The sequence below is a fragment of the Eumetopias jubatus genome, unplaced genomic scaffold, assembly GCF_037043125.1.
Source record: "Eumetopias jubatus isolate StellerSeaLion01/CBP00866 unplaced genomic scaffold, mEumJub1_p1.0 scaffold_6, whole genome shotgun sequence".
In the NCBI taxonomy this organism is placed as follows: domain Eukaryota; kingdom Metazoa; phylum Chordata; class Mammalia; order Carnivora; family Otariidae; genus Eumetopias; species Eumetopias jubatus.
Genome location: NW_028274812.1, coordinates 101,096,997 through 101,110,449, shown reverse-complemented (window position 1 = coordinate 101,110,449; position 13,453 = coordinate 101,096,997). Strand labels below are relative to the sequence as shown.

The 13,453-nt window shown below is 37.1% G+C and overlaps 1 protein-coding gene and 1 pseudogene across 1 annotated transcript; one reads left to right on the top strand and one right to left on the bottom strand.

The window, feature by feature from the left end:
- Nucleotides 1-9,376: 9,376 nt before the first annotated feature.
- LOC114204415 (beta-defensin 110-like) lies at nt 9,377-11,336 on the bottom strand. Its single transcript, XM_028097532.2, has 2 exons — nt 11,279-11,336; nt 9,377-9,510 (listed from the first exon to the last, which is right to left on the bottom strand). The coding sequence occupies exons 1-2, from the start codon at nt 11,334-11,336 to the stop codon at nt 9,377-9,379; spliced, it is 192 nt and encodes a 63-aa protein (XP_027953333.2).
- A 36-nt stretch (nt 11,337-11,372) lies between these two features.
- Nucleotides 11,373-12,051, top strand: LOC114204576 (glutathione S-transferase Mu 3 pseudogene; annotated as a pseudogene).
- Nucleotides 12,052-13,453: the final 1,402 nt, after the last annotated feature.

The window sequence follows — 13,453 nt, the reverse complement described above, 5'->3', positions numbered from 1 at the left end:
ATTTTCAACTGTTTGAGGAACCTCCATACTCTTTTCCAGAGTGGCTGCACCAGCTTGCATTCCCAACAACAGTGTAGGAGGGTTCCCCTTTCTCCGCATCCCCGCCAACATCTGTCATTTCCTGACTTGTTAATTTTAGCCATTCTGACGGGTGTGAGGTGGTATCTCATTGAGGTTTTGATTTGGATTTCCCTGATGCCGAGCGATGTTGAGCACTTTTTCATGTGTCTGTTGCCCATTTGGATGTCTTCTTTGGAAAAATGTCTGTTCATGTCGTCTGCCCATTTCTTGATTGGGTTATTTCTTCTTTGAGTGTTGAGTTTAATAATTTCCTTATAGATTTTGGATACTAGCCCTTTATCTGATATGTCATTTGGAAATATTTTCTCCCATTCTGTCGGTTGTCTTTTGCTTTTGTTGACTGTTTCTTTTGCTGTGCAAAAGCTTTTTATCTTGATGAAATCCCAATAGTTCATGTTTGCCCTTGCTTCCCTTGCCTTTGGCGATGTTTCTAGGAAGAAGTTGCTGCAGCTGAGGTCGAAGAGGTTGCTACCTGCGTTCTCCTTTACGATTTTGATGGACTTCTGTCTCACGTTTAGGTCTTTCAACCATTTGGAGTCTATTTTTGTGTGTGGTGTAAAGAAATGGTCCAGTTTCATTCTTCTGCCTGGGGCTGTCCAATTTTCCCAAGACCATTTGTTGAAGAGACTGTCTTTTGCCATTGGACATTCTTTCCTGCTTTGTCAAAGATGAGTTGACCATAGAATTGAGGGTCCATTTCTGGGCTCTTGATTCTGTTCCATTGATCTATGTGTCTGTTTTTGTGCCAGTACCATACTGTCTTGATGATGACAGCTTTGTAATAGAGCTGGAAGTCCGGAATTGTGATGCCGCCAGCTTTGCTTTTCTTTTTCAATATTCCTCTGGCTATTCAGGGTCTCTTCTGGTTCCATACAAATTTTAAGATTATTTGATCCATTTCTTTGAAAAAAGTGGATGGTATTCTGATGGGGATTGCATTGAATGTGTAGATTGCTCTAGGAAGCATTGACATCTTCACAATGTTAGTTCTTCCAATCCATGAGCATGGAACGTTTTTCCATTTCTTTGTGTCTTCTTCAATTTCTTTCATGAGTATTTTATAGTTTTCAGACTACAGATCCTTTGCCTCTTTGGTTAAAATTATTCCTAAGTATCTTATGGTTTTGGGTGCAATTGTAAATGGGATCAACTCTTTGCTTTGTCTCTCTCCTGTCTTGTTTTTGGTGTATAGGAATGCCACTGGTTTCTGTGCATTGATTTTATATCCTGCTACTTTACTGAATTCCTGTATGAGTTCTAGCAGTTTTGGGGTGGAGTCTTTTGGGTTTTCCACATACAGTATCATATCATCTGCAAAGAGTGAGAGTTTGACTTCCTCTTTGCCGATTTGGCTGCCTTTGATTTTTTTTGTTGTCTAATTGCTGTGACTAGGACTTCTAATACTATGTTGAATACCAATGGTGATAGTGGACCTCCCTGCCGCATACCTGACCTTAGGGGAAAAGCTGAGAGCTTTTCCCCATTGAGAACGCTATTTGCTGTGGGTTTTTCATAGATGGCTTTTATGATATTGAGGTATGTACCCTCTATCCCTATACTCTGAAGAGTTTTGATCAAGAAAGGATGCTATACTTTGTCAAATGCTTTTTCTGCATCTATTGAGAGGATCATATGATTCTTGTTCTTTCTTTTGTTAATGTATTGTATCATGTTGATTGATTTGTGGATGTTGAACCAAACTTGCAGCCCAGGGATAAATCCCACTTGGTCATGTTGAATAATCCTTTTAATATACTGTTGGACCCTATTGGCTAGTATTTTGGTGAGAATTTTTGCGTCCATGTTCATCAAGGATATTGATCTGTAATTCTCCTTTGGATGGGGTCTTTGTCTGGTTTTGGGATCAAGGTAATGGTGGCATCATAAAATGAGTTTGGAAGTTTTCCTTCCATTTCTATCTTTTGGAACAGTTTCAGGAGAATAGGTATTAATTTTTCTTTAAATGTCTGATAGAATTCCCCTGGGAAGCCTTCTGGCCCTGGGCTTTTGTTTGTTGGGAGATTTTTGATGACTGCTTCAATTTCCTTAGTGGTTATAGGTCTGTTCAGGTTTTCTATTTCTTCCTGGTTCAATTTTGGTAGTTGATACATCTCTAGAAATGCACCCATTTCTTCCAGGTTATCTAATTTGCTGGCATAGAGTTGCTCATAATATGTTCTTATAATTGTTTGTATTTCTTTGGTGTTGGTTGTGATCTCTCCTCAGAGACAAAGAGAAAATCCTGAAAGCAGCTCGGGAGAAGAGATCTGTAACCTACAATGGTAGAAACAATAGATTGGCAACAGACCTATCCACAGAGACCTGGCAGGCCAGAAAGGACTGGCATGTTATATTCAGAGCACTAAAGGAGAAAAATATGCAGCCAGGAATACTATAACCAGCTATATATATCCATTGAAAATAGAGGGAGAGATAAAAAGCTTCCAGGACAAACAAACTCTAAAGGAATTTGCAAACACGAAACCAGCCTTACAAGAAATATTGAAAGGGGTCCTCTAAGCAAAAAGAGAGCCTAAAAGCAACATAGACCAGAAAGGAACACAGACAATATACAGTAACAGTCACCTTACAGGCAATACAATGGCACTAAATTCAAATCATTGAATAGTTACCCTGAATGTAAATGGGCTCAATGCCCTAATCAAAAGACACAGACTATCAGATGGATAAAAAAACAAGACCCATCAATATACTGTCTGCAAGAGACTCATTTCAGACCCAAAGACACCCTCAGATTGAAAGGGAGGGGGTCAAAAACCATTTACCATGCTAATGGACACCAGCTGGGGTGGCAATCCTTATATCAGACAATTAGATTTTCAACCAAAGACTGTAATAAGAGATGAGGCAGGACACTGTATCGTACTTAAAGGGTCCATCCAACAAGAGGATCTAACAACTGTAAATATCTATGCCCCTAACATGGGAGCAGCCAATTATATAAGGCAATTAATAACAAAATCAAAGAAACACATCGACAACAATACAATAATAGTGGGGGACTTTAACACCCCTCTCACTGAAATGGACAGATCATCTAAGCAAAAGATCAACAAGGAAATAAAGACTTTAAATGACACCCTGGACCAAATGGACTTCACAGATATATTCAGAACATTTCATCCCAAAGCAATGGAATACACATTCTTCTCTAGTGCCCATGGAACATTCTCCAGAATAGATCATATCCTAGGTCACAAATCAGGTCTCAACTGGTACCAAAAGATTGGGATCATTCCCTGCATATTTTCAGACCACAATGCTTTGAAATTAGAACTCAAATACAAGCGGAAAGTCCAAATGAACTCAAATACATGGAGGCTAAAGAGCATCCTACTAAAGAATGATGGGTCAATCAGAAAATTAAAGAAGAATTAAAAAAAATCATGGAAACCAATGAAAATGAAAACACATCTGTTCAAAGTCTTTGGGATGCAGCAAAGGCAGTCCTGAGAGGAACGTATAAAGCAATACAAGCCTTTCTCAAGAAACAAGAATGGTCTCAAATACACAACCTAACCCCACACCTAAAGGAGCTGGAGAAAGAACAGCAAATAAAGCCTAAACCCAGCAGGAGAAGAGAAATAATAAAGATCCGAGCAGAAATCAATGAAATAGAAACCAAAAGAACATTAGAACAGATCAACGAAACGAGGAGCTGGTTCTTTGAAGGAATTGACAAGATTAATAAAGCCCTGGCCAGACTTATCAAAAAGAAAAGAGAAATGACCCGAATAAATAAAATCATGAATGAAAGAGAAGTGATCACAACCAACACCAAAGAAATATAAACAATTATAAGAACATATTATGAGCAACTCTATGCCAGCAAATTAGATAACCTGGAAGAAATGGATGTTTTCCTAGAGATGTATCAACTACCAAAATTGAACCAGGAAGAAATAGAAAACCTGAACAGACCTATAACCACTAAGGAAATTGAAGCAGTCATCAAAAATCTCCCAACAAACAAGAGCCCAGGACCAGATGACTTCCCAGGGGAATTCTATCAAACATTTAAAAAAGAATTAATACCTATTCTTCTGAATCTGTTCCAAAAAATGGAAATGGAAGGAAAACTTCCAAACTCATTTTATGAGGCCACCATTACCTTGATCCCAAAACCAGACAAAGACCCCATCCAAAGGAGAATTACAGACCAATATCCTTGATGAACTTGGATGCAAAAATTCTCACCAAAATACTAGCCAATAGGATCTAACAGTACATTAAAGGATTATTCACCACAACCAAGTGGGACTTATCCCTGGGCTGCAAAGTTGGTTCAACATCCACAAATCAACATTGTACAATACATTAACAAAAGAAAGAACAAGAATCCTCTGATCCTCTCAATAGATGCAGAAAAAGCATTTGACAAAGTATAGCATCCTTTCTTGATCAAAACTCTTCAGAGTATAGGGATAGAGGGTACATACCTCAATATCATAAAAGCCATCGATGAAAAACCCACAGCGAATATCATTCTCAATGGGGAAAAATTGAGAGCTTTCCCCTTAAGGTCAGGAACGTGGCAGGGTTGTCCACTACCACCACTGCTATTCAACATAGTATTAGAAGTCCTAGCCACAGCAATCAGACAACAAAAAGAAATAAAAGGCATCCAGATAAGCAAAGAAGAAGTCAAACTCTCACTGTTTGCAGATGATATGATACTTTATGTGGAAAACCCAAAATTCTCCACCCCAAAACTGCTAGAATTCATGCAGGAATTCAGTAAAGTGGCAGGATATAAAATCAATGCACAGAAATCAGTGGCATTCCTATACACCAAAAACAAGACAGGAGAGAGACAAATCAAAGAGTTGATCCCATTTACAATTGCACCCAAAACCATAAGATACCTAGGAATAAATTTAACCAAAGAGGCTAAGGATCTGGACTCAGAAAACTATAAAATACTCATGAAAGAAATTGAAGAAGACACAAAGAAATGGAAAAATGTTCCATGCTCATGGATTGGAAGAACAAACATTGTGAAGATGTCAATGCTACCTAGAGCAATCTAAACATTCAATGCAATCCCCATCAAAATCCCATCCACTTTTTTCAAAGAAATGGAGCAAATAATCCTAAAATTTGTTTGGAACCAGCAGAGACCCCAAATAGCCAGAGGATTATTGAAAAATAAAAGCAAAGCTGGTGGCATCACAATTCCGGACTTCTAGCTGTATTACAAAGCTGTCATCAAGACAGTATGGTACTGGCACAAAAACAGACACATAGATCAATGGAACAGAATAGAGAGTCCAGAAATGGATCCTCAACTCTATTGTCAACTAAAATTCAACAAAGCAGGAAAGAATGTCCAATGGCAAAAGACAGTCTCTTCAACAAATGGTGTTGGGAAAATTGGACAGCCACATGCAGAAGAATGAACCTGGACCATTTCCTTACACCACACACAAAAATAGACTCCAAATGGTTGAAAGACCTAAATGTGAGACAGGAGTCCATCAAAATCCTAAAGGAGAACACAGGCAGTGACCTCTTCAACTTCAGCTGCAGCCACTTCTTCATAGAAAAATTGCCAAAGGCAAGGCAAGCAAGGGTAAAAATTGAACTATTGGGACCTCAGCAAGATAAAAAGCTTTTGCACAGCAAAAGAAACAGTCAACAAAACAAAATGAGAGAAGATATTTACAAATGACATATCAGATAAAGACCTAGTATCCAAAATCTGTAAAGAACTTCCCAAACTCAACATCCAAAAACAAATGATCCAATCAAGAAATGGGCAGAAGACCTGAACAGACATTTTTCCAAAGAAGACATCCGAATGGCCAACAGACACATGAAAAAGTGCTCAACATCGCTCAGCATCAGGGAAATCCAAATCAAAACCTTAATGAGATACTACCTCACACTCATCAGAACGGCTAAAATTAACATGTCAGGAAACGACAGATGTTAGCAGGGATTCGGAGAAAGGGGAAACCTCCTACACTGTTGGTGGGAATGCAAGCTGGTGCAGCCACTCTGGAAAAGAGTATGGAGGTTCCTCAAACAGTTGAAAATAGAGCTACCATACAATCTAGCAATTACACTACTGGGTATTTACCCCAAAGATACAAATGTAGGGATCTGAATGGGTATGTGCACCCCAATGTTTATAGCAGCAATGTCCACAATAGCCAAACTGTGGAAAGAGCCAAGATGTTATTTGACAGATAAAGAAGATGTGGTATATATATACAATGGAATATTATGCAGCCATCAAAAAGAATAAAACCTTGCCATTTGCAACGACGTGGATGGAACTGGAGAGTGTTATGCTGAGTGAAATAAGTCAATCAGAGAAAGGCATGTATCATATGACCTCACTGATATGAGGAATTTTTAATATCAGGAAACAAACTGAGGGTTGCTGGAGTGGTGGGGGGTGGGAGGGAATGGGCGGCTGGGCGATAGACATCGGGGAGGGTATGTGCTATGGTGAGTGCTGTGAATTGTGCAAGATTGTTGAATCACAGATCTGTACATCTGAAAGAAATAATATATTATATGTTTAAAAAAAAGAAGAACAAAAGAAGATAGCAAGAGGGGAAGAATGAAGGGGGGAAATCAGAGGGGGAGATGAACCATGAGAAACAATGGACTCTGAAAAACAAACTGAGGGTTCTGGAGGGGAGGGGTTGGGAGGATGGGTTAGCCTGGTGATGGGTATTAAAGAGGGCACATTCTGTATGGAGCACTGGATGTTATATGCAAATAATGAATCATGGAACACTGCATCAAAAACTAATGATGTAATGTATGGTGATTAACATAACATAAAAAAAAATAAGAGGATGCTTGGAGAATAAACCCTTCTACATTACAGGTTAGGGAAGTGAGATCCAAAGTAATGAAAAAAACTTTTAAGGATTCTTTACAACAAATTTGTAACCTATAAAATAAAAACTAAAAGATAGGACTTCATCATCAAATGTAAGGAACTTGAATCAGTTAAAGAAAAAAAGAATTGAGGATCAGCTGACAGGAGGAAAATCAATACATCGCTGGCAAAACCTCATTTAAGTTATTAATTGAGCATATACCAGAGATATTTCAAGAGGTTGGTGGTATATAAAGGCACATATTAAGAGGTATAGGTCATGAACCGCAGTAAAAATTTCAAATAAAAAATTACTTAAACACTTGTATTTATATACAGTACTTAAGCAGTGCATACTTGGTAACATGACCAATTTGGAGACGTATCCCCTAGATGAAGAACTCTTACTAAGAAATAGTTATATGAGGTATTACATTCAGTATTCACAGAATCAGTTTCACTTACCATTAGAAAGGTAGTACAAATAATACTCAAAGAAATCATTAATGGACATGATATCCCTGAAGTATCACAAAAGAGAATACTAATCTAGTATTCCTCTTAGTAGGAATTAGTCCACTGGAAATAAAGCAATAATAAACAAAAAGAACAGGCAAATTGATCTTTTTCTAACCATAAGCTATCACCATGGTTAAGTATATGTGCTAAAAATTATATCAAATTTTTTCCAATTAACTAGAGTGTCCAGCAAGATTAGAATATAGTTGACTGTTGATGAGTGGTAGTAATGAGATTAATCTAATGATCCTTTGATACCTAGAATATTATTATTCAAGATACAAAGTAATTACTTCCACAATTTGGAAGTATAAATGTTTATATAAACATATCTATATTACCTCATGGAATTTTGACCTTATTGAACAGAATGCTTTAAAAAAAAGGGGGGGAAGTCTTCACATTAGAAAATTTCTTAGTTGAAAAGGATTAAAAGACATTCCTTCTCATATCATGTGATTTTAAAATGAAGGAACAGAGAATTCTTACCTCTTTGGGCTTGCTAAGTATGAGAAAAGTTCAATTCTTTGTTAGTGGTATCTTCAAAGAACTAGGAATCAGAGAGAATACTGCACTTTCACAAAGACAGTGCTATTTTTCTAGACATATCAGCCCAGAAACATTGTGTCTTGATGAAATGAAGTCATATTATGCATTGATATGTATCAATATAGGTATAAAATATAACTTAAATATTTCAGGTAGAATAGCCTAAACTGTTTTAAGCACATGGGTGTAATGTAACAGTAACAACTTTTGGTTAAACTAAATGCCACCTTCTCATCCCTGTCCCCCCCAGCAGCACAATTTTTGGAAATACAAAAGCCACCCTATCCTCAGTGAAGATCTCTAGTCTTCAGGATGGCCAGGGGAGTCCTCCTTTTTGCTACCACACATGTGTCTTCATCTTTCCTAGGCTCACCATGACATTTCCCAAGTTAGCCATATGTGTATCAGCTGCATGAGCTGCTTTTGAAAACTGAAATTCTCTAACATCTCTCTCACATTGCCCTCTTAGACAAAATTAATCCTGCTAGATCTCATGGTGGACCTCGGAGATCGGTGTTCTGAGTAGTTGGTCAGGTTCACTCATCAGCTTACTGAGCTTCCCTCCATAAGACTCTACATTGCTTTCCCATTCCAATTCCTCCTCCAACAAAATTAAAGATTCTCTCAATAGGATACATTCTTTGGGAGAAGCTGATTGAGCTGGCTGAACATAGTCCTAAATTGCTGGAACAAGAACAGCTATTACTGAGCTTCCGTGTGGAATTTTATTTGAATAAATGATTGCATGGGTAAAAGAAGCTCTCTCTCTAAGACCTTATCATTTATCCCTTTGCAGAGCCATGAATAGCAGTACATTGCCCTACTGAGAGGGCTATTAAACTGTGTCATCTCAAATTGTCATTTTATCGGAACTGGTTAAATGCATACAAAAAAGTTAGTAGGTGAGCCAAGATTGGAAGGCTTCACATTTGAAAGAGAGAAAACGTGCATTTTCTTTTAAGAAAGAATTAAAATTATTTTTGGAGAGATTTTGATGTGGAATAAAGCAAGTACGAAGATAACCATGATTCTCATAGTAAAACTGGCAATAAAGTCCCATATATATAGGAGGAAGAAACAGAGCAATTCAGAGAAGTAGCCTGGATGGCAACATAGCCATAATGACATTATAAGGACAATTAGTCTGATCCCTTGTTTTATGAATATGTTTATCCATCTGAAATACAAAGAAAGTGGGCAATGAATAGACAGAATAGAAACTATTTTTATTTATATAAACAGTGGTACTGAGGATATAAAAGTGAATACTTCTATTAAACATTGTATTTTCTTTTTACCCACCCTTGAGTCAATAAGATGCATCTCTGTTCCAGACTTCGACGCTCAATTGTACTTGTTTTCCAGAGTTTATATGCAACACTGATTTCTCCATTTAATGCAGTATCCGTAATCATATTCATCATCATCACAAAATGTTTTACACATTCCTTTCACTCTTTCACATCTCTGAAATCTATACTTGGGCTTCAAGTTACTTCTGGCTGCAATCAAGAAAGACATGTAAAGTCATCAGTCTAATTTTTCACTTGGGAGTCTTCTTAGGGAAGGAGAAAATCTGTTGTAGTTACAAGATCATGTGTGTGGGAGATGGAGAGTCTGGTGTGTCAGTCAGTTTTATGACACAATTTAGCAGTTGGTACAGAAAATGACTGAGCTACAAACATTTTCCTTACACAGATGTGTTTATACTTACCTTACAATTCACATCAGTACTGAACTTTAGCTGGCTCCTGAAGGCTCTTGCCTTCCTATCTTTTTTTTCTTACTTTATTAAGACCAGATTTACTCTCTCATGCTTTCATTAAGATGACATCTGTAGTTTTTTAAAAACCTATAATTTCTATTTTCAGGTGTTTTCAATTTTTTAAACTTAGTCTGATTACCTCTTCACAGTATTATTTGCTCAATGCTTTCTTCTCCATTCCAGATCTTACTCCTAATTGAAATTTTCTTTTATTATATTAGAGCAAATGGATATGTCCCTTTCACCAGTCTATGGTAATAATGAATGAATAACATAACTTAGTACTTAATATATGTATTTTTCTTAAACATTTTTTATGATACTTTTATTCTTGTAGCCAAAATATAAACCTTATATGATAGTAATGATTTCTTCTGATTCTCTGTTATCTCCTACCCAGTATATCCTGATAATTATAGTACAGTAAGCATGAAAATACTTACTGATAGAGTAATTTATTGAGGAAACAAAACCACATAAGATATGCTCAGGAAACACAGTTTTGCTGTATATTAAGTATTTAGGAAAAAGAGGAGCCCCGTGTTAGTCTTCTAGTGAGTCATCTAAGACAATGCAAAGAAGGATGGCCTGAGATTCCAAATTCATAGCTTTGGGTTCATATATTAAAACGGAAGCAAATATTTTGGTTACTTAGGATTTTATTTCTTTTAATGATTCAATTGTACTGCAACTAATGCCTTTAGAAAAGATCTTGGAAGTCAGTCTAACTCCCCCCCACCCCAAATTTTATCATAGTATTTACTTATCTTGGATTCGTCATTTCATCTATCTGCATGATAGGATATAACAAGCATAACTATCACAAATATATTTTGAATATTAAATTTTACACGTGTCAGGAAAAATAAAGCAAAGTAATTTCATTAAAATTTAGAAAATAAATTGAATTGAATTTAGATTAAAATTACATGTTAACTCATAGAACCTAATTGCCTGCACAGAACCCAAATGAAATTCAGAATGGTGTTTCATTTCCATGTGGCAGGTGTTTGAGTATCTAGTATTCTCTAAACATTTGGTTGAGAACTAGTCAGAAACTTCCAATGTAGAGAATGTAGAGAAGACTTCAAATGGACTAACTTTATTGTTGTTAATAAAGTTAGTAGAAAAGAAAAGGAAGTTAAGCATAAGATGAAAGAGATTGTCAGGAGGGTTTGCCATGTAAATATATGTATGTCCTTTGGGAATGGGAAGGTAATTCACGATGATAGAATCCCTGCTCACCAGCAAATTTTGGTGAAAACTGATGAATTGTTGAACACTACATCAAACACTAATGATGTACTACATGCTGGCTAACTGAACAAAATAAAAATAAATAAGTAAATAATAAATTAATATTAATTAAAGATACTTGCATTAGCATCAAAAAATAAAGAAATCTAAAGTTATTTCAGAGCTATATTTGATATAATGAAAAGTAGAGAAGTGTGATCCATGTTGCATTTTACTTTTTTTTTTTAAACTTTTGCTGGGATACGTACTTTTTAAGCTAGTCAACATTCCTGAGACTCTAATATCTTGTCCACCCATAAAATCCATGTTGACGGTCCTGGAAGGCACTGAAACAACATCAGCATGTCGTTGTCCAAGTCGACCGTGGTTCTAGGTTACTGGGATATTCGCAGGCTGGTGCACGCCATCCGCATGCTCCTGGAGTTCACCGATACATCCTATGAGGAGAAACAGTACATGTGCGGGGAAGCTCCCGACTATGATAGAAGCCAATGGCTGGATGTGAAATTCAAGCTCGACCTGGACTTTCCTAACCTGCCCTACCTCATGGATGGTAAGAACAAGATCACCCCAGAGCAATGCTATCTTGCGCTACATCGCTCACAAGCACAATATGTGTGGTGAGACTGAAGAAGAAAAGATTCGAGTGGACATCATGGAGAACCAAATAATGGATTTCCACATGCAGCTGATACGACTGTGCTATAGCCCTGACCTTGACAAACTGAAGCCTCAGTACTTCGAACAGCTACCTGGACAACTGAAACAGTTCTCCTTGTTCCTGGGGAAATTCTCATGGTTTGCAGGAGAAAAGCTCACCTTTGTGGATTTCCTTACCTATGATGTCTTAGATCAGAACCGTCTGTTTGAGCCCAAGTGCCTGGATGAATTTCCAAATCTGAAGGCTTTCATGTGCCGTTTTGAGGCTTTGGAGAAGATAGCTAACTACATGCAGTCTGACCGTTTCCTGAAGATGCCCATCAACAAGATGGCCCAATGGGGCAACAAGAGAATATGCTGAGCAGGAGGTGGACTTGTACTGCTTGCTTTATTCCACCCTATCCCTAGGAGGTGTGTACTCTCTCTTCTCTGCTCTTTTCAATAAATAGCGTTTAGGCTAAAAAAAAAAAAAAATCCATGTTGACTTTAAAGATATGTTAAATTCAGAAAAGAGAAAATATGGATGTATAGTGATCATTTATAACATTAAAATATACTAATGTTGGGCGTCTGGGTGGCTCAGTTGGTTAAGCAACTGCCTTTGGCTCAGGTCATGATCCTGGAGTCCCGGGATCGAGTCCCACATCGGGCTCCCTGCTCAGCGTGGAGTCTGCTTCTTCCTCTGACCCTCTTCCCTCTCGTGCTGTCTCTCATTCTCTCTCTCTCTCTCAAATAAATAAATAAAATCTTTAAAAATATATACTAATGTTGGTTTTACTTATTATTTTAAAGAGTAAAAATGTTTTAAATCATGAAAAAAATCTACAGAATTGTATGATCTGGAAATAAAAAGCTTGTATTACAAAATTGGTTCTATCACTCAGTCATTTGCAAATAATATATCATTTTAGAGTCAGCTATGTCATGTGAAAATTGTAAAAGTTATAATGGGATAAAGTATGTAAATACTGTGAAAACTGGTTATGTGATAAACTGTACAATGTTATACAAATATCATCCATGAGTGCATATTTATGTGAGGTGATTGGAACTAGTTAATATAAACAACAAAAAAATAAAAATGAATGACTGTTTGGAGGAAGGATGCATAGCATCTCTTTTATCTATAAATACCTCTGCACATTTTACACATCACTGGAGAAATGGTCTATGATTACTGATTTTCATGAAAAGAGAGATATATAAACACTAACTGAAAGACCTACAAGAAATATATATTTTAGACAGGTTTCTGAGAATCTGGACAAGAGTGAAGTTATACAAATATGGTGTAGGTCTATTGTAGACAGCAACCTGTAACAAGTCCTGCATACACATGAATAAGGACAACTCTGTTAGGAAACCAGTGGTTAAAAGCTCAGTGGTCTCCATGCAGTTGGTTAAATGTTAGTTTTCCCAAGCTCTGATAGGGGGAAGGGCGGTGCTCCTCCCAGGAAAAATGTCTGGCATATATTTCCCCATCTCCTAGCAAATAACTTCTCTGAAAATGACACTTTTGTTAACTTGTGATGCAAATAGAAAGGCTGACTTGAAAGGAGGAGGAGGTATTTCGGATGATGTCCACTCTTACTGGGTCCAAGTTGAAATCAAAGTAGGAACAAGGTCATGGGTCAGCTGGAAGTTTCTATAGTATGTTTGAAAGGGTGTGATCTTTCAGAATCAGATAGCATGACGTTTCAATTGTGTATGCTGTGTTTATTAGGTTTGATACATTGGACAAATGATTTAGTCCACTGGATTTC